The following is a 25,544-nucleotide window of genomic DNA, read 5'->3' on the forward strand; positions in this document are numbered from 1 at the left end:
ATAACACTAACAACACACTTAAACAAACATAAATCACAAAAACAACATTTAAAACCTCAAAACCCTGAATTCCCATGGTGCATTACAACACAGCATCCATTGTTTTTTAGTTAGGTAAAATCGCTAATTTCTCCAAAAATATTTGTCGTATCAAGTTTCCTTTTTCGCAGCATCCATCTTGACCCAAAATACATAAGCTCTCCATGGTTTTTGCGTGATCGAAGCTATGCAAACGTGCGCGTGCACACACACACACACACACACACACACACACACACACACACACACACACACACACACACACACACACACACACGTACACACAGAGGCCACTTGACTATTATGAATGAATGAATGAATGAATGAATGAATGAATGAATGAATGAATGAAAACTGTTTATTTTCGAACATTTGATACAACAACAATTACAAGATAGATCCGTAAAGACAACAACAAAAAAGTTCCTACTGTGTACCCAACATGTCCGAAAAGGGGTAGGGTGAAGCATCAGCTTATTTATCCCTACCCCTTCTTCCCCACAACCAGTAATACCCTTTGCCACATATACACATAGATTCCTACACACCTAAACCGATATTAATATATATATATATACATATACATACACATACACATATATACACATATACATACACATATATACACATATACATATATACACATATATATACACAAACATAAATATACACCTACACATACCTACTTACATACAAAATACTATATATTTACAAGCCGAAGTAAAAAACAAAAACACCCTAAAATAAAAAGAAGAAGATTGAGGAGGAAAGCTGGTTTACAAACTTGAAATATCCTTATCCAAACAGTCTGGTTGGAAATGGAACAGGACATTGCAGGATTTTTGAGTAAAAAACGCTTCAAACAAAACCCTGCTGATCATTGCATCCTCAAGGGAAACCAGAAATGAAAAGGTGATCATAATAATTTGGGTTGATGCTTTGATCATTGCTGCAAGTGATGACAACTCATTGAGAGTTGTTAAAGAGATGTTAACAGCCAGGTTAAAGATGACAGACTTGGGTAAACAAACATTTACATTTTTTGGGTATCGACTTTGAGCAAAGTGATGAATGTGTAAACATGATACAAGAAAAGAAAAGACAGACCCCTGTGGAACCCCAAATTTCATGTCACTAAGGTTAGAGGAAGTGTTATTGTACAAAACACAGTGAGAACGACTGGTCAAGTATGACATCAACCAAGCAAGGGCATTTCCAGTCATCCCAAAATGATTCTCCAGCCTATCGAGTACAATGTGATGATCCACGGTATCAAACGCAGCACTGAGATTAAACAGCACCAGAACTAGTTCCATTGTAAGCAGAAGATCATTCACCACTTTAGTGAGAGCCGTCTCTGTGGAATGATATTTTCTAAAAGCAGACTGCAGTGGCTCAAAAAGATTATTGTTGTGTGGGCCGCCAGAAGAGGAGGTACTGCTGGCCCACCACCAGAGGGCGCCCTGCCTGAAGTGCGGGCTTCAGGCACGAGAGGGCGCTGCCGCCACGGACACAGCCGGGAGTGACAGCTGTTACCCATTATTTCCTGACAGCTGTCACTCATTCTTCATCATCTCACTCCATAAAATCCAGACGTCATCTCCACCTCATCGCCGAGATATCGTACTTCAATGGAGGTAATATCCTCAGCCATTTGTGTTACCTTATAATCTGTATATTGTGAGTGTTTGCAGGCGTACCGGTCCCTTGTTTAGCGGAAGCTGAGTGAGTGCAGGACGGCACTCTTTTCCTCTGAGGGATCACTGCATACTCATCAGAATATTGAGTGAGAGGTGGAGGTGGCATTCCCACCGTTGTTGTTACTGGGTGTACACACACCCACACTTGACTGTCTTTGTTCTTCGCCAGCAGTACCAGATCCGACAGTCGGGGACGGTGATCACCTGGGAATTCGGGACTTGGCGGCTCCAGTATTCACCAGGTTCGGTGGCGGCGGAAATCGTGTGGTTCCGGCTCTTCTCAGGACAGACATCTTCTATCCTCGAGCCTGCCCACACGTCACCTTTGTGGATTGACTGTTATCACATTCTGAGATTGTCTGTGTATTCGTTGTGCACCTTCACAACATTAAATTGTTACTTTTTGGCTCATCTATTGACCGTTCATTTGCGCCCCCTGTTGTGGGTCCGTGTCACTACACTTTCACAACAATTATTCTCAGTAAGATAGTCCATGAGCTGCCATGACACCACTTTTTCCAGAATTTTAGAGCAAAATAATAGATTTGATATCGGCCAATAGTTTTTCAATATACTTGGGTCAAGATTAGGTTTCTTAAGTAATGGTTTAATCACTGCAGACTTGAAACATTTAGGAACAGATCCAGAACTCAATGAGAGATTAATAATTTCCAGTACAGTCGGCCCAAGAGTGAGCCACAGGTCCTTAAACAGTTTTGTTGGTATGGGATCAAATAAACAGGTTGTGCTTTTTGGAGACGTTATGAGTTTCATCAGCATGCCTAGTGAGATTCTATCAAATTCTGTATATCTAGGTAATACCTCAGTAGTGGCGCCCACCTCAGTAGCAGGGTGTAGTGGCTGGGTTAAGGCATGCCGAGATATGTTTAACCTGATGTCTTCTATTTTCTTCTCAAAGTAATCCACGAAATCTTGTGCTGTAAAAGGAGAGCGACTTACAGTTGGTTGTCCTTGAATAAGTGTTGCCACTGTGTCGAACAAGAACTTTGAGTTATGCTTGTTTTTGTTGATCAAATCAGAGTAATAGGTCCGCTTTGTAGCCAGTCATGCATGCTTATAGTCTAAGATAGCATCACGCCACGCGAGGTGGAATACTTCTAATTTTGAACTACACCATTTCCGTTCTAGACCTCTAGCCTTATGCTTGAGGTCACGCAAGTAATCACTGAACCAAGGTGACTGTGTTTTGGGTGGAGTGTGGTTTTAATATAGGTGGTGCAATCATGTCGAGTGTAGTTTTGAGCGCTGAGTTTAAACTGTCCACAAGACTGTCTACTGATTGGACATTTGCCAAACGTGAACTAAGATATCAGGCAGTCTAGCTTCGAGTTCAGTGGTAGTTGAGGAGTTGATGCATCAAGGTAGTGATAAATAAGGAGCAAACTGAGACACAAAAGAAATATGTTAAAAAAAATACTTGAAAGGTTTGATATGCAAGACTGTAAACCTCGAGCCACACTTTGTGAACAAAAGCTAAATGAAGCAAAGCAGAAAAGCTGTAATTTTTATTGTTGGCAGTAATCCTTTTAGTTATTACAATATGAGAGCAAGTGGGGTGTCAAACTGTATGGGAACACAAATATATATACTCTCAAATTGTTATGAATAGGTTAAGTTTGTGTTTGAAGATCTTGTGTTGTGCTCAGGGTTTTTTTATTTTTATGTTTGGTGAGTCATGTTATCCACACAGGTAATTAATGTGCAGGTGTATATAATTAAAGCTCCCACCTCCTTCTGATGGCTTTTGTTTTTGGTCACAGAGAAACCTTTGGCTCCACGTGAGTTGTTTTACCTTCATCATTTTTCAAATTTGTACTCACTAAACATGCAGAACTGCTTCACTTAATGATAACTGTCAACACTTGGACCAGCTAGAACCAGTTTACATGCACGTTTAAGCAGACAACACATTTGCACTCTCCGGAGGGCACTCAATCCTGGTTCCTCCTCCTGCTGTTAGTTTTCAGTGTAAATATTTGATGAACTATACTGCAATAAATGGCGTTCCTTAGGGGGAAACGGTTGGACCAAGCTGTGCTGAAGAGGATTCAGCCAAGGACAGCTCTCAGCCAACAAGAAAATTTACAGCCGGGATGACGACCACTGTGGGGATGAATGAAGCTGCTCCTGGAGACCGAGGCTCCGTGATGGGCTGCGGCTATTACCTGAAGTACATGCGGGAATTAGTATCAGCAGAGTACCGGAATGAACTGGTGGAAGTTGTCAAACTCGCTGGTCCAGTGGTAAGAGCCTTCTGTACCTACAGTGGAGTTGGAGTCTTATTGTATGTGTTCATACACACACGCTCACCTTCAACCGCTTGCCTTAGTCCAGGGGTTTTCAAAATGTGGGAGAGTGAGCCCCCCTCAGAGAACAAATGAATAGCTGCACCCCCACACCGACAACACAATACATACAATTATCATGAATATCTTTGTGTATTTCTTTTTATTAATTTCCACATCTTAAACACATTTTAAAAGAATTTATGTTTTAATGAACTGTCTATGCATTTACACATTTTGAAGCCTTTGTAAACATTTCAAACCTGTTTCTAAAGAACTTTCTATTCTTTCACACATTTTGTACCCTTTTCAAACATTTTAAATGTGGTTTTAAAGAACTTTCTATTCTTCTATTTTTATAAGTGGACTGCATTTATATAGCGCTTTTCCATCTGCATCAGACACTCAAAGCACTTTACAAATAATGCCTCACATTCACCCCGGTGTGAGGGCGTTGCCATACAAGATACTTATGACACACCGGGAGCAACAAGGGGATTAAAGACCTTGCCCAAAGGCCCTTAGTGATTTTTCAGTCAAGCTGGGATTTGAACCAAGGATCTTCTGGTCTCAAGCCCGCCTTAACCACTAGACCATCACTTCCCCTCCTCCTTTTATCTTTTGTCATATTTTAAACATTGTTTTTTAAAAAAACATTTAAACATCTTTGTGTGTTTTTAAACAAATATGATCCATCTGTTCCTCTGTAGATGACCCATGGTCACAGACGTACAATCATGAAATGACATGAATGATGAAGCAGTTCACTCTTCTCATGTCCACATCTACTGCTGGTCTGGTGTATCCAGCCAAGTGTCCTGCCTGACACGCATGTCTTGTGAATGCCGCGCTGCAGGACTGAGACCGCGTCATGTGGAACAGAGCTCACGGGGGTGGTGTGACAGTCAGATCGCCCGCTGCATGTTCTGATTCTGAAGCAGTCCTTTCAACCTGGGGGTAGCCTGTCAATGGGCTGCAGCATGTGCACGCTTGCTCACTGCAGCCTGTCGCCAAGCGATATACATTTTTATTTATATCCACGTGATGACAGCAAGCAGACATGCACGTCACAGTGGCCAGTTATGGCAAATTTCTTTCATATTTGAGAGCGTTATGTAAAATGGTATCCATCCGGATTGTGGATTTTGTGGACATTTGAATTTAATATTGAAATGCCCATTTGGTTTACATTGTCAGGAAGTGAGGTGGCGAGGCATGGCGGGCAGATGGACACAAATGTATGTGGGTTAAGAAAAAGGCTTTATCCAAAAACAGGCTCAGTTCGATACACAGGAAGTCAATCAGTATAGGCTGAGGTACAGATGGTCAAGAGGCGAGGACGTGGTCAAACAACAAGCGAGGATCAGACACGGAGAAGCAGGTTCACTGGCGCAGGCTGAGATGTGGTCAAAAAACGGACGAGAGTTGAGCACAGAAAAGACGCAGAGCAAAAACAAGATAAGGAAGGCTTAGAATGAGAGAAAGACCACAAGGCATGGAGCACAATGAACGAGCAGTGAACACAGGAAAACATGGGACTTAAATACAGAGGTTAATCAGGGTGTGATAAGATGCAGGTGCAGGGAAGAAGGCGTGGCCAAACGAGATGAGTGGAGTGACGGGGGCGTGTCAGACAAAAGCAGCAAAAACAGGAATGTGACAGTGACTCGATAAATGTTAAACAACTAAGAAATAATGAAACCTAAAATCCAAACGTGAGCGAAACAAAATATACAAATGAAAGAGCAGAAACAGAACAACAGAAAGTAAAAGGCTGGATCAAAACTAGAAAAGAACTCAACATGTGGCTGAAGAGTAACAAATCAAATCAAATCAATTTTATTTATACAGCGTCAAATCACAACAAACAGTTGCCCCATGGCGCTTTATATTGTAAGGCAAAAGCCATACAATAATTACAGAAAAACCCCAACGGTCAAAACGACCCCCTATGAGCAAGCACTTGGCAACAGTGGGAAGGAAAAACTCCCTTTTAACAGGAAGAAACCTCCAGCAGAACCAGGCTCAAGGAGGGGCAGTCTTCTGCTGGGACTGGTTGGGGCTGAGGGGAGAGAATCAGGAAAAAGACATGCTGTGGAGGGGAGCAGAGATCAATCACTAATGATTAAAAGCAGAGTGGTGCATACAGAGCAAAAACAGGTGAATAAAAAGAAACACTGGGTGCATCATGGGAAACCCCCCAGCAGCAGAACAGAACAGAAAACAGAAAAACTACTAGTGACTAAAGTGATAACAGGGGATACAACTACTGATACAAAATGAAAAATTACAGCTGAAGAAAAAGTACCACAAAATAGAACACCTATTAAATGTAAAATAAACAGAGACTAAGACTAAAGTATGATAAACCAAACATGCATAATAAATAGAAAACCCCACACAGAAACTATGAAATAAATAAAAAATCAAAACTGAGGATCAAAGAAGTGGCAAAGATGAGGACAGGGAAAAAAACATGATACAGAGCGAGATTAGGGCCAAAACATGACATACAATTTCCATTATATCTCAATCAAAAGTGCCTCAATCACTCTCATTTGTGACAATGAGGTGCAAATTGGCACTCTCAGTGAACAGACTAAGTTTGATCCTCATCTGATCCATACTGCTGGTTTAGCTGATATTTTATTTTAACATCAGTATTTCGCATTATACGAGGTCTGTTAGAAAAGAATCCGACCTTTTTATTTTTTGCAAAAACTATATGGATTTGAATCATGTGCGCTTGCATCAGCCAAGCTTGAACCTTCGTGCGCATGCATGAGTTTTTTCACGCCTGTCGGTTGCGTCATTCGCCTGTGAGCACGCCTTGTGGGAGGAGTGGTCCAGCCTCCTCGGTGGATTTTCATTGTCAGGAAATTGGCTGAGCGACTGCCGCTTTACTGCATCAAAATTTTTTCAGAAACTGTGAGAGACAGCCAGGTGGAAACCATTTGGAAAATTCAGATGGCTTTCGGTGAAGATCTTATGGGGATCACACAGATTAAGGAGCATTACAACTGGATTAAAGACGGCCCACAGTGGCTGAGGGCACGCCGCGCTCCGAGCGGCAATCGACAGGCTGAAACAACCAGATCATTTCCAAACTAAATGCTGTGTTGATCCGGGACGTCGTCTGACTACCACAGAAATGGCAGAAGAGGTGGACATACCACTTTTTCGGCACATTCCACTGTTACAGGAGTTTTTGTCATGGAAAGAGGAGCGGAGGAATTCGCCACGGAGCCGCTAATGGCGCGGGACAAAAGCACCTTCATGTTGGTCTCACAGGACATGCCCTGACATGCCCAGCTCTTGCACCATTCGGAAGATTCAGACGGCTTTGGGTGGCTTTTCAGTCGTGTGACTATCCGAGAAATTGTGGACGAGCTGGACATGCCACATGTCCTGTGAGGCTTCAGCATCTGCGCCATGCGGCTCCGTCCCAACGCATGAATTCCTCCGCCAGCCAATTTCCTGACAGTGAAAATCCGCCTAGGAGGCTGGACCACTCCTCCCACAAGGCGTGGTCACAGGCAAATGATGCAACTGACAGGTGTGGAAAAACTCACGCATGTGCACTAAGGTTCAAGCTTGGCTGATGCAAGCACACGATTCAAATCCATATAGTTTTTGCAAAAAATAAAAAGGTCGGATTCTTTTCTAACAGACCTTGTATTTTAGCTTATGAAAAGTCACTTCTAACAGGACTTCGACCTTGAAAATTTTTTTCCAAAGTAAAAATTTATTGAATTGGACTCTCGTGTTGGCGGAGGTTTGCACTGTACGGGCGTGATGCTCTAGTTGAAGATCTCTTGGACTTCATTTACATCCATCAATCAGTCAATCAATCAATCAATCAATCAATCAATCAATCAATCGAAGAACAACAAAGAAATTGTGTTTTCAACAGTTTTTTGTGTTGTGTTTGCTTCTGTGCTTCAGGTTCTGTCGCAATTGATGAGCTTCATGATTTCTTTCATCAGCATGGTGTTCTGCGGTCATCTGGGAAAACTGGAGCTTGCTGGAGTATCATTAGCCATTGCGGTGAGGTAGATTCGCTTAATTCTCTCCACCACACGGCATCCCACTGAGAGCATAGAAAAAAAAACATCCAACAAAAGTGCACCCAGTACCCCATCCAATGGAAGGTATGGTGGCTGAGGGAGGTCTGGTAAGTGGTACTACCTATGGCCATGGAGGAGGGCCTGGTGGCTGGCTGGAGAATCTCAGGAATATAGTCAGGGGTCATTATAAATACATCTCAAAATAATTAAAGAGACACTGTGTTCCCTGAATTATTTTGACCGTTATATAAACTAAATGACCTGAACCTACACCACAATGCACATTATAATCTATCATAAATTACAGTGCATCCAGAAAGTATTCACAGCTGTACACTTTTTCCACATTTTGTTATGTTACAGCTTTATTCCAAAATGGAAGAAATTCATTTTTTTGTAAAAATTCTACATGCAATACCCCCAATGATAATGCGAAAAAAAAATTTTTTTTTTAGATTTTGCAAATAAAAAAAAAAAGAAAAAAGAAATCACATGTACCTAAGTATTCACGGCTTTTGCCATGAAGCTCAAAATTGAGTTTAGGTGCTTCCTGTTTCCACTGATCATCCTTCAGATTTTTCTAGAAATGAATTGGTGTCTACCTGGGGTAAATTCAGTTGATTGGACATGATTTGGAAAAACACACAGCTGTCTACATATACGGTCCCACAGTTGACAGTGCATGTTACAGTACAAAAGTATTAAGTTTACAGTTTCGCTGCCGTGTTTAGTGGAACAACAACCTTATATATCATTACGGCAATGCATCAACTCCTCAACTAAGACTGAACTTGAAGCTAGACTGCCTGATGTCTTAGCTTCACATTTGACAAATACCCAGTCAGTAGACAGACTTGTGGATAGTTTAAACTCAGTGCTCAAAACTACACTCGACATGACTGCACCACCTGTGTTAAAACCGCACTCCCCCAAATCACAGTCACCTTGGTCCAATGATTATCTGCGTGACCTCAAGCATAAAGCAAGAGGTCTAGAATGGAAATGGCATCGTTCAAAATTAGAAGTATTTCACCTTGCATGGCATGATGCTATCTTAGACTATAAGCATGCATTATTGGCTACAAAGCAGACCTAACACTCTGATTTGATCAACAAAAACAAGCATAACTTAAAGTTCTTGTTCGACACGTTGGCGACACTGATGCATGGACAACCACCTGTAGTTTACTCTCCTTTTACAGCACAAGATTTCCTGTATTACTTTGGGAAGACAAAAGAAGACATCAGGTTAAACATATTCCAGCATGCCTTAACCCAGCCACTACACCCTGCTATTGAGGTGGGCGCCACTACTGAGGTATTACCTAGACTTACAGAATTTGATAGTATCTCACTAGGCATGCTGACAAAACTCGTAATGTCAACAAAAAGCACAACCTGTTTATTTGATCCTATACCAACAAAACTGTTTAAGGACCTGTGGCCCACTCTTGGGCCGACTGTGCTGGAAATTATTAATCTTTCTTTAACTTCTGGATCTGTTCCTAAATGTTTCAAATCTGCAGTGATTAAACCATTACTTAAGAAACCTAATCTTGACCCTAGTGTACTGAAAAACTATTGGCCGATATCAAATCTATCAGTTTCTCTAAAATTCTGGAAAAAGTGGTGTCACGGCAGCTCGTAGACTATCTTACTGAGAATAATCTCTTTGAGCCACTGCAGTCTGCTTTTATAAAATATCATTCCACACAGACGGCTCTCACTAAAGTGGTGAATGATCTTCTGGTTACAATGGATTCGGACACCACTATGGTTCTGTTGCTGTTAGATCTCAGTGCTGCATTTGATACAGTGGATCATCATATTCTACTTGATAGGCTGGAAAATCATTTTGGGATTACTGGGAGTGCCCTTGCATGGCTGACGTCATACTTGACCAGTCATTCTCACTGTGTTTAGTACAGTAACACTACCTCTAACCTTAGTGACATGAAACTTGGGGTTCCACAGGGGTCTGTCTTAGGCCCCCTGCTTTTCTCCCTTTATATAGCACCCCTTGGGGACATATTGCGGCGTTTTGGGATTATCTTTCACTGCTATGCAGATGATACTCAGTTATACATGCCGATAACTGCTAGTAATCTCATTCACATAAAATCCTTAGAAGATTGCCTTGTAGCAGTGAGAAGTTGGATGTCTAGAAACTTCCTACTTTTAAATTCTGATAAGACTGAAATGATGGTTCTTGGTCCAGTGAGACATCGGCATCAATTTGACCAGTTAACGCTCAGCTTCGGCTCATGTGTCATACATCACACTGACAAAGTGAGGAACCTTGGGGTAATTTTTGATCCTTCCTTGTCCTTTGGCCTCCACATTAGAAATATTACTAGGACTGCTTGCTTCCACCTGCGAAATATAGCGAAGATTCGTCCCATCCTGTCTATGGCTGATGCTGAGACCCTGATCCATGCATTTATCTCTTCTAGATTGGACTACTGCAATGTTCTATTTTCTGGTTTACCGCAGTCTAGCATTAGGGGTCTCCAATTGGTTCAAAATGCTGCAGCCAGACTTTTGACATGAAGCAGAAAGTTCGACCACATTACACCATTTTGGCATCCCTTCACTGGCTTCCTGTCCCAGTGAGATCAGATTTTAAGGTTCTACTACTAATCTATAAAATTATTCATGGACTGGCACCTCCCTACCTAGCTGACCTAATTAAACCTTACGTACCTGCCCGGGCTTTACGTTCTCAGGGTGCAAGACTACTTTGTGTCCCGAAGGTGAATAAGAAGTCTGCGGGTCACAGAGCTTTCTCTTATCATGCCCCTGTTCTGTGGAATGATCTCCCTGCATCAATAAACAGTCAGATTCTGTGGAGATTTTCAAGTCCAGGCTTAAGACGCACTTATTTTCCCTTTCATATGGCTAACATACTGGTACAGTTTTGTTTTACGCTTTTTACTCTTTTAATTAATTTATTAGTAATTGGAGTGGGCTGCGGCCTCAACTTTACCTAAATTCTGGGTCTTTTAATGAAGTTCAGGGCTAGTGGCTGGCGATCACCTGAGTATTTCTCTGTTTTCTTGTTTAATGCTGGCAAATTAGACAGTATTTTTTTTGTCTTTCTGATGCCTGATTCTGTTTTTTTCTCTCTGTTTAAGGTGCAGCTCCATCCAGAGATGGGAGTTGTATTCATGTTGGCGATCCTCCTGTCTTGTGCGCCAATAGCATTTCTTGTATATTTGTCCGTGAATTGTTCTGTGAATTGTTCTGTAATTTATGTTTGTAGCATGGCCCACGCAGAGGGTCACCCTCTGCTTGAGGTTTCTTCCTCAGAGGGAGTTTTTCCTTACCACTGTTGCTCTGGGGGTTGGTAGGGTTAGACCTTATCTGTGTGAAGTGCTTTGAGGCAACTCTGTTGTGATTTGGCGCTACATAAAAGAAAATAAATTGAAATTGAAACCAAGTGTCGCGGCTCGTCTTTAGTCTTCTCGGGATGTCTTGTTTTAGATAACACAAACTAATTGCAAGTGATATGCTAGAAAAAGGACACAACACTTTACAATAATTCAGCCTTAAGCAAGATAAAATGCACAGAGTTTTTAAGTTTATTTAAGCCTTCGACACAAAGCTTAGACAAACTGAGTCCTCTAGAGAGACTGAATATGACAACCGCGCTCGTCTATTATTGGAGACCCGCGGCATCGCTCCTCCTTCGACTTTTTTATTTATTTCATTCCCAAGACATGGTTTTCTATTGGAAGCGTCCTCTAGTGAACCCTAAGCAGGTGTTAGGCCATTATTTCAATGTGACAAACGCTCCCATTAAAACATGAAGGATTTACAACTGATTTTTTTAAAAGACCTTCAGCCACAGGTGCAGCTGGCCTGAGGCCCCCTCCGCACGTGGCCTCAGCCACACGTGCAGCTGGCCTGAGGCCCCTGCACGCGGCCTGCGGGAAAGCACCTAAAAGGCCTTGGAAAGCCCCTGACAGACTAAATGACTAATAGAGCCCTTTTTTGGGTTGAACACCTGCTAGTTCAACCAGAGGACATACAGTTCGGATCAGGACACTTGATAGTTCATCACAGTTCAAATATGGACCTAAAAATTCTTCTACAGTCCCCTCCTCTGGGACTCGAAAGAGTCCCATTACATCACTATACTCTTGGGTTGTTTACTGACAAGACATCCTCATTTGTGCATTGCAATAAAAAAGAAAAACACATCACTCGACTTACTGATAACTCTGGTGCGGATATGAATATCAGTGATACTTCACACGGTAAATATATTGCAGTGCAGGTGAACCTACATACTAAGGCACAAGGTGAGCAATTAGCCGGATTATATCAACGCAAGGTGACATTCAAACATTGAGTTTTAGTGTAATTCAAGGCACTTAAAATGGCCACATAACACAAGTTACAGCAACCTCTTAATCATGGCAAAGTAAAGGCTTTACATTGACATCAGTGCAACCAATCATCTTCTGGCATCTATTGTCTCACTCGACCAGAGGCTCCAACCCATTATACTTGGTTCTACATATTATTTTGTTAAAGAGTCACACATGTATTACTTAAATGCATCAAATAACGCCTACGTTACCACTATTTAGTCGATCAATCAAGAAACTATTCTAAGGTTAGCACAGCTATGTCTAATTAAATGATAAAACACAATAAATGGTTTCCCTTCATGTCCGTCCTTAAGTCATTTGCCTTAGTCAATCATATAATGGTTTTCATTATAGGCCATTTCTCAACATTTTCCACTTTGTTTTTCTTCTTTTCAGCTTGTTTTCTAATGCCCGTTTGGCCAGACACCAAATTTAGGCAATGCATGTCTCTTGAGGCATGCTATAATTTAAGAAAAAAGGGGTCCCTATGGTGCATCTTTACTACTAAATCTACAAACACGCCGTGTAAGGGTCCCCTTTTTATAACTTTGCAATGTGATATCTATGTGTATGCATTTAGCTTTATCTGTGTTACGCAGATGATGGTAAGGACAGACATTTACCCAACTTTCGTTACTAACATATATCCTTCTTTGTTTTTATTTACACTCAGATTTCTGAAACCAGTCCGCAATTCAAACTCAAGAACCAAGATCATAGTCCGTGTTCAGTGCCATTACGTCAGTCCGCGCTCCTCAGCATTTACTCAGCATCTGAAGTTTTGGGAGAAGTTGGGGAACATGGGGAGGTTGGCTTTTCAGGGGTAGTGGGGGAAGGATCAGGAATTCTGGCTTTCAGACAGTCGTGCAGTTCTCTGATGGATCTTTCCAGCTCCTTGTGCTGCTTGGCCAGGTTGTACAGGGCCCCCAGAGAATTCTTGCCCACATTCAGGGTGGTGGTGGCCAGCCCTAGCTGTTCCCTTTCCATATGCTCCATCATGCAGGCTAGCATGTCCATACTAGACTGAAGACCACATATGGCCGACCTTGGCTGCCTCCCCTGGAGGGTATCGTTGCCACTGGCACATGTGACTGTCTCCATGGCATCTGCGGAAGGGGTGTGTTCCTGAGTCCAAAGGGTCCTTCAGGTGATGGTGGAGTCCTCGGGCCGACTCTTGCTGCAGGCAGATTCTGTGAAGCCGTCATCGCCAGGTGCTGGAACGATGAAGATCCTTCTGTTGCCAACTGGTTTAGCTGCTGGATGGATGGCGGCTGTGGCGATCAATCATGTCTCGACCATCCCTCCTGTATATCCTCTTCTCCAAACAGTTCTGAGAGTCCAATCAGACTTGATAGAGGCAGATCAGGCATAGGTCCCTGATCAGGGGAGTCTGGTCTCTCAGCCATACTCCTGTGTCCTAGTAATATACATATACGTTCATTATTACAGCTCCATATCATTCTTTCAGATATTGTCTATCCTATCCCTCATTTTTGTGGGTGCATGTGTGTGAATGTAAATGTGCGTGCATGTCTTCTTCCTCGTCTACAATATCACCAAGCACGGTCCATCCCAGTCCTCCCTATCTGGGGTATACGCCACAATATTAGGGAGCTGGGGGCTGTCGGGGAGGATAATTGGTATTTCATCCATTTCCATATATTCTGGTTCTCTGTCTGTTTCGTTTGTGCTTTCTTCTAGGGCTCGGATGGCTAACAGTGGGAGCTGTCCTACTGTGGATGAAATCAATTTATTGACCAGAAATTTTATCAAGGGAATACCACAACATATTACCAGCAAGACCGCCACCCCTGTTAGTGCCAAGATTACACCTATCTGGTATAACCAGTCTTTCCATGATATCCACCCTCTCCTTAGAGTCCCAAACAGTGAAAATAGTGGGCCAATATTCATTCCATTCCCTACAATGTATCCAGAATCGTCAGTTTCATTTCTCCCTCCTATGGAGTTACTTAACAGTTCCTGTTGCATCTCTTCAAGTGTGATTAAGAGCTCTGTCAAATTTCCGTCTTCCCCTGTACGCATGGGAATAGCTGTGCAACATTCGGTGGCTTTGATCATATACAAACTCCTTGTTCATCAGCCATCATCATCTCGATAGCTAATCTATTTTGCATTGTCATTAGCGAGGTGGCGTGCAGTTGTTCGGTTAAGGCTCCTACTGCTGCCAATGTCCAGTTCAGGTATCTTTGTTGATTATACCACAAGTAATTAATCCACTGCACCTCCTGGAACCTAGAACGGATTTTTGGAGTAACCCCAAACAGAGCCAATGCCCATCCCCATTTATCCGCATCTTCATCTGCTTTAACTCTGCTACTGTCTATGGCTTCTAACTGTCGGGGTATCCCTTCTGGTATCCCGTTTCTTACTGTGATGTTGTAGTCTGTTTTAAACATCATTATTCCTCTTTTCTTACGAAGTTTCTGTGGCATGGGTTGTATTGAATTTGGCATTTCAATTACTGTTATTGCTCCTGTGAGCATGACAGGAGCACAAAGGCCTTTCCAATTCGGGGACAGCGATGACAGGAGTTTCCTTTTTTTGTCCGCATATCCAAAAGATGTCAGCTAAGGGTACCGTTCCCTTAGCTAAATTTGGAGTAGATACCCATGAAGCATGGGTGAGATTCAGTCCAATTACAGACCCCCCTGTGGCCGGTACTATTTGTTCACACTGTATGCCTGCTGCTGGCAGGGTGTGACAGACGGTAATGTTCCATGCTGTTTTGGCCGGTTTGTATTCTTGCTGCTTTGCATACACTGTATGTGGTGTTTTGGCTGGGTCGTCCCTACCTGCCAATCGCTTATGTATTGTGCTACTAAGCCTTTAGCTATACAGAATGGGTGTATCATCCCTTTCTCTATTTTAATCATAGGTGGAACGGTTCCTTCTGTACTTAGGGGCACTGGACAAAGTTTACTGTCAGCAGCATATTTTTCATCACCTACTGCCATTTTCATAACACATTGTGTATAGCATTCTGCTTGGTCTGAGTTATGTTGGGGACTCCTATAACAGTTGTTGATATCAGGTAGGGGTTTAGCCTGAGGTATCACACCTTTCCGGTGACAGGCTATGCAAGGCTTTTCACTGATCTGCCTAGCCGAAAATTTCAACCATTGGTAAAATAAATTGGTCTTCAACCCTTGTGTGCGGGCTAGGTCTGTACTGGGATCCCATCTCCCTAAGTGACTGCTTGTTTCTAGGCTTCTAATTGTCCTCTTTTCCTTGGTTTGATTTTTACCCATTTTGTGGCTTCATGTACTGTAACAGTTACGTCTTGCTTGGTTTCCCTGCATCCTCTTTTATCACAAATTACCTCTATGTTGAGTGTTCCCTCCTCTTCACATTTGATGCTAATGGCTTCGCCTAATATGTAATCCCCCAGCTTTCCCTGTATTCCTATGTTCTTGTAGGCTTTTGATTTAATGTATACCAAATTATATGTTTTTCCTGTGTTTAGAATGCCTTGTTTAGCTGCTATTGCGGCCATTGCCACGGCACAGTCCTTTGTATGTTTTGGATGTCTATTTTCTCCCATACTGACCACCAGTAGTATTGTCAATCCCTTGAATAATTCCTTAATCATTGCTCTGATGACTGTTGAGATGTGCTACTAGATGTGCTACTAAGTGAGCCGTCACTAGATGAGCTGTCACTAGGGATGTGTGGTGTATCTGTGCTTTGTCTGGGTTGTACTTCCTGCGGTTCTTCTGTCGGTAAATCTACTGAGTTGCTGTCCGAGTCTGATGTCTCCTGTGGCCTGTCTATCTGTCGGTCTGTATTTCTGTCTGTCTGTTGGCCTGCGTCTCCAGTTGTTTCTGAGTCTGCATCTGAGTCTGTCGCTGCTCTATCTGGCAGGGATCCACTACTCTCTGAAGCTGTGCGTCGTCTTTGTTCAATCAGTCTCTGTGAGCGCCTTGGCCAGTGTTCGCCTGGCCGCAGGGAGGCGTGGCCTTCCCTCGGTGCTTCTTCTGGCTGCAGGGAGGCGTGGCCGTCCCTCGGTGCTGCTGTAGGGTCTCTGGCTTCTCCTGCTTCCCCCCTTGGCCCGGCGGCTCTGCCAAGACGAGCTTGCCGAGGCCGCAGGGGCGCTGGGCCACCAACCCTACAGCAGTGGTTTAAATGAAACCAAGTGTCCTTACCGTCTACTTTGACTGCTGTACGTGAGGCAAGAATAACTTTGAAAGGACCTTCTCGGCGGGGCCTGTCCCACTTCTTTTTGAACACCTTGACGTAAACCAGATCACCAGGCTGGATGCTCTGATTTTCAAGTGGAATCTCTGCTTCTCTGTCTTCTGTAGCACCTTTGACCTGCAAAAAGATAGTTTTGTGTATTTGGGTTAACTGTCTCAGATAATTATGCCATTCGTCTTGTAGCTGCTCCAGCGATGGTCCTTCGTAGGGTCCTCTCAGGTATGGAATAGGCATCGGCCGACCTGTAAGAGCTTCAAATGGTGTCAAATGGGTTAGTCGTTAGTTTGTGAGCGCATTGACAATAAAGCAAGCGGCAACGCATCCAGCCAGGTTAGTTTGCCATTGCTGTCTGCTATGATTTTTGCTAGTTTGTTCTTTAAAAATGCCATTAGCCCGTTCCACCGCCCCATTTGATTGGGGGTGATAAACACACCCAAACTTCTGTTTGATACCTAATTGTTTGAATGTTTCTTGTGTAACCTTGGCTACAAAAGCCCTACCGTTGTCAGATGAGATAGTATCTGGAATGCCAAAATCTTGGAAAGACATCTCGGCACAAGAATTTGGCTACTGTTTTATGGTCTTGATTTGCAGAGGCTACTGCCTCAATCCATCGGCTGAATCTGCATATCACTAACCAAAACATATCTCATTCGTTTAACACTCGATTTTCAGCTCCCAATGTCTATGAAATCCATCATAAGATGTCTGAATGGCCCATCAGGGACCGGAATGTGGGCTAAAGGGGGCTGTGAATGATTTCCGGACAGTGTACTGTGCACATACCTCACACTCATTCAACAAACGGCCCACTGTTGCTGCCATATATGGTGACCACCAGACAGCTTTTAGTTTGTTCATAATTTGGACTCGCGAACATGATCGGGTCCGTGGGCCCAAATGATTGCATGTCGTAATAATTGTGGGTAACACAAAAATGTCCATGACTACTTGCGCCACAGCTTGTCCGCTGGCCCCTGACTGCGTGTCTCAATAGCGCCTCGTTTAAACCCACATTCGTTTTTCTTCTCCACTGGCCCTACTTTGAGCCACTATCAGTGCGTCAAGTGAAACCAGTGGGGCACAATCTTGGATGGTTAGCAGGGGAAACATATTTTCTCCTTGTGCTCCTTTGCGAGCTGCGTCATCTGCTAGGTTGTTACCTTGAGCTATGATGTTATTATTCTTTTGATGACCTGCACATTTAATGATGGCTACCTCAGACGGTAATTGGAGAGCATGTAACAGTTGGGAAATCGCTTCTCCATGAGTGACAGGGGTGCCATCTGCTCTCAGGAATCCCCTTTGTTTCCAAATGTTTGCATGTACATGACATACGCCATAAGCGTAGGCTGAGTCTGTGTAGATATTAACACGTTGATCTTTAGCTATCTGGCAAGCCATAGTTAAGGCTTTGATTTCTGCCAGTTGGGCTGAACAAGGCTGATCAATTCCTTGGGACTCCAGTAATTCAAAGGTCTCACCATCCGTGTTTAGTTTAACAATCCCCATACCCGCATGCAATCCCCGCGGCATCCCGAAAGCATGAGCCATCCACGAACAGGGTTAGATCTGCATCTATGGCGGGATTATACAAATGTTCTCTGGCTCTCAAAAATTTCTCTGTCTCTGCCACACAGTTATGTGGAGTACCATCTAACGGTGTGGTCAATTTGGTGGCGGGATTCACCGTGTGACAACGTTGTATTGTTATTTCTGGGGCGGACAACACAACTTCATATCCAGTGCGTCTAGCTTGTGTTAAGACAAAACGTTGACTGGTTAGGCAGGGCATGTAACTGATGCGACGTGTACAACGTTACTGCATGTCCCATGATTATGGATGATGCTTTTTGAAATGCAAAGGCAGCTGCTGCTAGACCCTGATAGCATGGTGGCAATCCTGTTTCAATGTTGTCAAGCTTTGTACTATAATAGGCCAATGGTTGTTTTCCTTCATTTGTTTCCTGCATTAGTACAGCACAAGCATATCCAGCTTTTTCAGTAACATACAAATGGAAAGGTTTCCCATAATCTGGGTTACCTAACGCGGGAGCAGATTGCATGTCTGTTTTTAGGGCCTCAAAAGCTCCCGTTGCCTGATCTGTCCAGACGAGGAGAGCTGCATTGCTTGTTTGCCCCACTGCTCTAATCATGGCACGCAAGGTGCAGTTTTTATAGCATAATCACAAATCCACGGCCGACTGTACCCTGCCATCCCAAGGAATGAAAGCATCTGTCCCACTGTTTGGGGTTTGGGAGCCTTGATTATAGCCTCCACTTGGCTTGGGGCTATACATCGCGTGGTCCCACACAACTGTCTTCCCAAGTATTCTACTTGTTGTTTGCAGAACTGCAATTTGTCCTTACTTACTTTATGACCTCCATCTGCCATGCATGCAATACAATTAATGAATCTTTTTCACACTGTTCTTGAGTCTCTGATGCAATAAGGAGATCATCCATATATTGCACCAATGTACTGGGTATGTCAAGGTGTTGTAAATCTTCAGCCAGGACTTTGTTAAAGATGGCTGGGGACAGGTTCAGTCCCTGAGGTAGCCGTGTATACGTTAGCTGTTGTCCCAGAAATGTGAATGCAAACAAATGTTGTGAGTCTGGGTGCACAGGCACACTGAAATAGGCTGAACACAGATCGATTACTGTGTACCATTTTGCTCCAGCAGGGATGCTTGATAGTATAGTATGCGGATCAGGTACTATAGGTGCATCCATTTCTATAATTGCATTGATAGGACGCAGATCATGTACCAGCCGATACTCTTTGGTATTGTTTTTAGGGATAGGGTAGATAGGAGTATTGCATGGGCTTGCAGTTTTTATTAAAACTCCAGCTGCCATTAGTCCCTTGATTACTGGTTTTATGCCTTCAATAGCCTGAGGTTTTAATGGATACTGCCTTTGGTGAGGCAGTTTTGCTCCCGGTTTTACTTTTATTTTTACTGGTAAGGCTGTTTTTACTAGTCCTACATCCGTTTTGCTTTTGGACCACACCACTGGTGGTATTTGCTCTAACAATTTCTCTTGTTGGGCCGATAACACCATCTGTCCCTCTGGTCTAGGATTGAGCTCCACTTTTTGAGCTATAGCCTCATCATTTACTTTTAAATTAATTCGTATAAACTGCTGGTCTTTTGACAGATGTACTTGTGGACTTTCCATGTTTTGCCATTCTTCAACTTCTGAGGCTGTCTTTACCATTGGACCTAGGTCATGGGATTCGTACTTTTCTGAGACTAAAAGGGTCACATGAGGTGTGGCATTCGGCACTTGATACCATTGTTGTTCAGCTGAAGTTAGCTTGACAGAAGCTGCGGCCCCTTGGGGCCTAAATAAATTTCTGTGGTGGTTATGTGAAACAGCCGTTGATTCATCAATACATCCCAGCAGCATGCATAGTCAGTTTGTTCTTGTTTGGCATCGAACATCAGGGTGACATGTAAAGGTAAACTAGGTGTACATACTGCTTCATAGTGTTGTTCTGCCCAGGGCTTCCATTTTTCCCATTCCAGTTGGAGATTTGAATTTTCTGGTTGTAACTTCAGCCAGTATACCATGGGTTGCACAGGTCGGCCCTTGTTTTCCATGTCCATAAGCACCATAATGTTGGCGAGTGCTTCGTCAGGAAAGTGTATTTGCAGTCCTTGATGGGTACACACTATCTGGGTTTGCAGCTTACATAAAATGTCTCTTCCCAGCAAATTCACAGGTGTATTTTGTGAGTATAACAGGGGTGCTTCAATTGTTTTTCCTGCAATCGTTACAGGAAGTGGGCGTGTAAACGGTATTATTTGAGTTTTCCCAGAGAAGCCGATGGTCTTAATTACAGACCCAGAGAGGGGGAGATGAGCGCCCATTTTCCCTATGCAAGAGTATGTTGCCCCTGTATCCACCATGAAAGGGAAATCTCTGTTTTGTATATTAACAGTGACGGTTGGCTCTTCCTTAGGTATCATCGAAATAGCCAATGCCACCGTTTCCCCCTCTGTCTTCTCTAGGCCTCCCTATTGCCAATAGGCAGAGGGTCCAACCCAAGGTCGGGCCGGACAATTTCTCATTCGATGTCCAGGTTGTCCACAGCTCCAACACTCATTAGAGGGTTGATCCCCTATTGGGGGTGTTGGTCCCATAGGCGGTCCCGCTTGACTGTTCCTGGGAGCTGAGTTTTGGAATCTGCTTCCAAATGAAGGTTGGCGAGATCCTCTTCGCCACCCTCCTCTTTGACCTTGAAAGTTCCGTGACTCTCCTCTCCACCCATGACTGTAGGTGGGTCCATTTCCGGGTGTGCCAGTGCTATGGTAGTGATAGTGATGCTCCACTGGTGCTGAGACTTCTCCTGCAGCAGTGCTCCCTGCTGCTCCTTGGGGGCTCTGTGTGGCTGTTACCACAGGTGCCTGTATGGTGGCAGCAGTGTTTGTCGTAGGGCCTGTGCTTGCCGGCTCAGAAGGAACAGGGGTCATCATTGGTGCCTGGGTCTTTGTTTTTTCTTTCTTGACTTTGGTTAGCTCTCCCAACTGCATCTGCACCAATTTTTTCGTCAGGGATTTTGCTGCATCTTCTTCTTTTTGTTTTTTTTTCTTGTAGATTTCAAGATGGTGACAAATATGCTCAGAGTATAAAGCCCAACTCATTTTCGATAGTCCCACAACTCCATCTAGGGCTTTCTGAACCTCATCTGGTAGAGCCTTTTTTACAGTTATTTTAAACAGGATTTCAGTTGCTGGAGAATGGTTCCATGCATTTCCTGTTTCCTCCGCCCATCTTTTCTGGAATCGGTGCAGGAACTTCTTTGGGCATTCTTCAGGTGTCCACTCCTCATCATCCAATTTAGAGGGATCCAAGACCTCAGGGTACTTTCTTCTCAGTCCTTCCCACATGGAGTTTCTATAGCGATTAAAGGGGACTTCATCATGTTGATTAGTGCCCATCATTTGTGTTAGTCCAACCTTTCCTGCTAATTCTTCAGTGTCATGTTTTCCCATGACATGCATTAGCAAGGCTTTTATGTCACCTAAAGACAAGGTTACCCCTGCAGTGCCTTCTTCTAATGCAGTTATCCATCTCCCAGCTCCTTGGGTGATGTCTGGCAGCCTGTTGGCCAGCCCCACCATGTCTGTCCAGCTCCATGGGGTATACACATGATGACCATTTCTAACCACCAATGGGCATATGAGGTCTTCGTCCTCCTCTTCTTCTGTGGGGGCTCCATACTGTCTTCCAGATCGAGTGCGACTGACTGGTTCCAGGCAGTCCATCCAGTCGGTTATATTCTGTTCTAAAGCCGCTATGTCTTTGGCTACACATCGTTGTCTTTGCCTGAGTCGGGCCTCTTTTGCAGTCTCAATGATGATCTCACCAGAAATTTTTCGGGTGGGTGGCTCTATAATGTGATTCCCTTGATTGGGCGTCGATTGTTGTAATATTCTTCTTTCCTCGGCGTCCCTATGTCTTTGTATTCTTTCCTTCGCTAGCCGAAGTTGCTCAGCTAGTTCTTCATTATCTCTTCTGGCCAGATCCAGTGTGTCACAGAAGCTCTTGTGCCACTCTTCGGAGCCTCTATAGCCTGTGAAGGTCCAGTCGGCTGACTTATGGTGGGAGGGGACGGTTTTCAGTGGACCTCGATGTGCAGGCGGAGCCTTCAGGTCTCTCTCTTTATCCTCGTCTGCCTCTGTGTCACTGTTATTTGTGGCCCCCCCTGCTGGTCGTGGTGTGCGACCACTTACTTTCGGACTTGGAGACCTTGTATGATCCATTTGACAGACTGAGGACCTGTCTCCTTGTGGCTCTCGAGCTTTTAGTGTCAGTGTGAATTTGCCCTCCACATCCATGCCTTGGTCCTCTTCACGAGTTCCTAATACAAATTGTCCAGCTGTCTTTCCCATATCATGACGTTTATATGGGGGTGGCTCTGCTTCCCAGCTCGGTGCACTGGCTTTAGTCTCTTTGGATCTTTCCTCTGTCATTTTTTCTCTTTTCTGCTGTAGCCTCTGTGCTTCCTGCTTGAACAAGGCCAAAACTTATTTTTCTTCAGTGCGTTTTTTGTTGTTTTTTACATTCTTCTGCTGATCTTTAATTTCTTTTTTCTGTATTTCTACCGCAACTGCTTCACACATCACCGGATCAAATGATCCCTCCAAAGGCCATTGCCTGCCCCCATGTGACCTTTTGTGCCACTTTCTCATACATTGGTTGGCCTTAGTGCGTTTTCCTGGATATTTTCTTAGTACTAAGTCTAGCGGGGTACTTTCCCGACCTTGACCTTGAGAGTTACCCATGTAACCCTGACAAACGCTATGTGAGGTGTTTCTATGGTGTTCTGGTAGTCCCTCAGGGGCTGTCCTGATCCAGACCAATAACTTGCTGGCTGTAACACCTGTTTTGTATTTTAAACCCTTAAAAGGATTAAATTTCCAACTGCTATGCCCGTCTTCTTTTTCTTTAACTAAATATGAAAATTTACCTGTTTCCCACCGAACCTTCCTTGGGACCACAGTCAGAGTCAACCTAGGAAACAGTTCTTCACCTGGATCGGTTGGTAGTGTTACTAAATGATTTAATGGTATGCTAAGTTCTTTATTAGGGTCAGCACAAAGCAGCTCCAGCCACGGGGTTAAACCCTGATGCCACAGACGTCTTATCAGCAGCTCCCAATTAATTACAGGGAGTTGTTCTTTCTTTTGCTTCAGATTGATTACCTTAGTAATCTGCCATAATTTCTGATTGATCTCTTGTTCGTCCTGCCAATGTTCTGCTCCTACCCTGTCAAAATAGGTCCTTTCCAGCCAAAAAATGTGTCCTGATTCCCTGGGTTTCGATGTCTCCGTCAGTCAAGTAATGTTCTGGGAGTATTATTTCATCATCACTTAAGTCTCCCATCAATGACTGTCCCAAGCATTGATCAGTCTGTCAGCTTTTTCACTATAATCTAAGCTTTATCTCTTTTGATTTATAACCAATTTTATTTATTTAATCCTCTTACAACCCTAACACTTCCTAATGTCTTTGCTCCCGACTTTCTATTTTCCTTCTAATTTTTTTTAACTTTCTGCTTCTAGTCTTTTTCTGCTATATTTGTTTATTAGTTTTCTCTCTTTGAAATAATATCTACCTTCTCTGTATTTACATAGCACTCTTCTCCTGTCTTTTTCTTCACTGTCTCTGTTTCACACTTTCCTCTCTGCCTGTCATGCACCTCCCAAGTCCTCCTGTTGGGTCTAAATACCTCCTCCTCGTACTCTTTCACATTAATCTTGTATGTCAGCCAGCTTGCAAGCCCTCACAGCTTTGCTTGCACCTCCCCGCTTACTCTCCACTCTCCCACACACAATTTTCAACAGCTTTATACACAAAAATTATTAAAAACAACTTTCTATATATCTCTATCTAGACTTCTGCCACTTTTCACTCCGCGGCTTTAAACAACCTTTTTATTCACTTAACACCAATGTGTTCTGTTTAAGCATGTATCTCTTCTTCACGTTAGACAGCTTCTCCGGCGCTGTCAGCAACTTCATATATTACTTTTTTCAAGCCCTCTTTGAGCGTACAATATTTCATTTACTTCTACGCCTTACCGCGCCTCGCGTGCGTATCCTGTGCTTACTATATTATTTTCACAAGCTCCTTTCTGAGCATACAATATTTCATTTATTTCTACGCCTTACCGCGCCTCGCGTGCGTATCCTGTGCCTTTCTGCACTTTCTTCTACCTTTTTTTTTTCACTTACTGAGCTCCTCGTGAGCTTAATGTGCCTTTGCACTGAAAATACTCTTTTTCTTGTCTTATAAAAAACTCATATTACTGTGTACTTAATTACTTATTCTTCTCCCACGCCCCACAAGCGTGTATCTGGTGCCTTACTGCACTATTTTCTGCTTCATTAATTCTCATGTATTCTGCACTAACTCTTCATTCATTTTATTATTTTTTTATAGTTTTTCTCTTTTCTTAAAAATGACGTCCTTTATTGAGCTCTTTTACTTACTGTCAGCTGTGCTTCTTTGCACTTTTCTCTTTAAATCTCTTTATCACGTACGGTATTTCTACTGCGCCCCCTCAGGCGCTTATCTTGTGCTTTCTTTGCACGTATTCTCTTGTTAAACTCTTTTTTCTCACTTATTTCACTTCAGTCTCTGTTAAACTCTTTAAATAACCTTGTATTACCTTGTATCTATTTGTCAGTATACTCCCCTAAATTAACCCCTACAGCGCATGCTATCAGCCGGCACGTTAGTAATGAATTTCAACACCAATTATTCCCCAAGCATCCAGGTTAGTTCTCCACGCACTCTTTCCGCACCAGAGTTCATGAACATTCCTGACCTTTCACTCACACAGACATTCTTTTTCCCGGGAACACACACACCTTCTGAGCATTTTATCTACAAGGCCTGATAATTTTCAATCTTATCTTTTTTAGTCTCTTATCAATTTTCTTAGTCCAGGTTCTTTTGGGTAAGAGGCAATTAAAAAATATCACCTGTCAACTTGGGCGGAAATCCCGACTCACTCCTCCAGATCGTGCAGAAATTATAAAAGGTTTCTGCTTACCTTTTAGTCGTGATCACTGTTATTTATGGTCTGGAGGGATGAGCTGGACTGCCCCAGGCTGCCGGAATGCCCCTGGACCCTCCTGAAGCTGGCTCGCCAAGTTCTGTCGCGGCTCGTCTTTAGTCTTCTCGGGATGTCTTCTTTTAGATAACACAAACTAATTGCAAGTGATATGCTAGAAAAAGGACACAACACTTTAGAATAATTCAGCCTTAAGCAAGATAAAATGCACAGAGTTTTTAAGTTTATTTAAGCCTTCGACACAA

At 43.3% G+C, this 25,544-nt stretch overlaps 1 protein-coding gene across 1 annotated transcript in view; it reads left to right on the forward strand.

The window, feature by feature from the left end:
- Positions 1 to 3,853: 3,853 nt before the first annotated feature.
- Positions 3,854 to 25,544, forward strand: part of LOC117526658 (multidrug and toxin extrusion protein 1-like) — a 55,161-nt gene continuing 33,470 nt past the window's right edge. The window contains exons 1-2 of the mRNA XM_034188712.1: positions 3,854 to 4,003; positions 7,991 to 8,092. Of these exons, the coding sequence (XP_034044603.1) occupies positions 3,854 to 4,003; positions 7,991 to 8,092 (252 nt within the window). The remainder of the gene's footprint in view (positions 4,004 to 7,990; positions 8,093 to 25,544) is intronic.

Source organism: Thalassophryne amazonica, chromosome 15, assembly GCF_902500255.1.
Source record: "Thalassophryne amazonica chromosome 15, fThaAma1.1, whole genome shotgun sequence".
Taxonomy (NCBI): Eukaryota; Metazoa; Chordata; class Actinopteri; order Batrachoidiformes; family Batrachoididae; genus Thalassophryne; species Thalassophryne amazonica.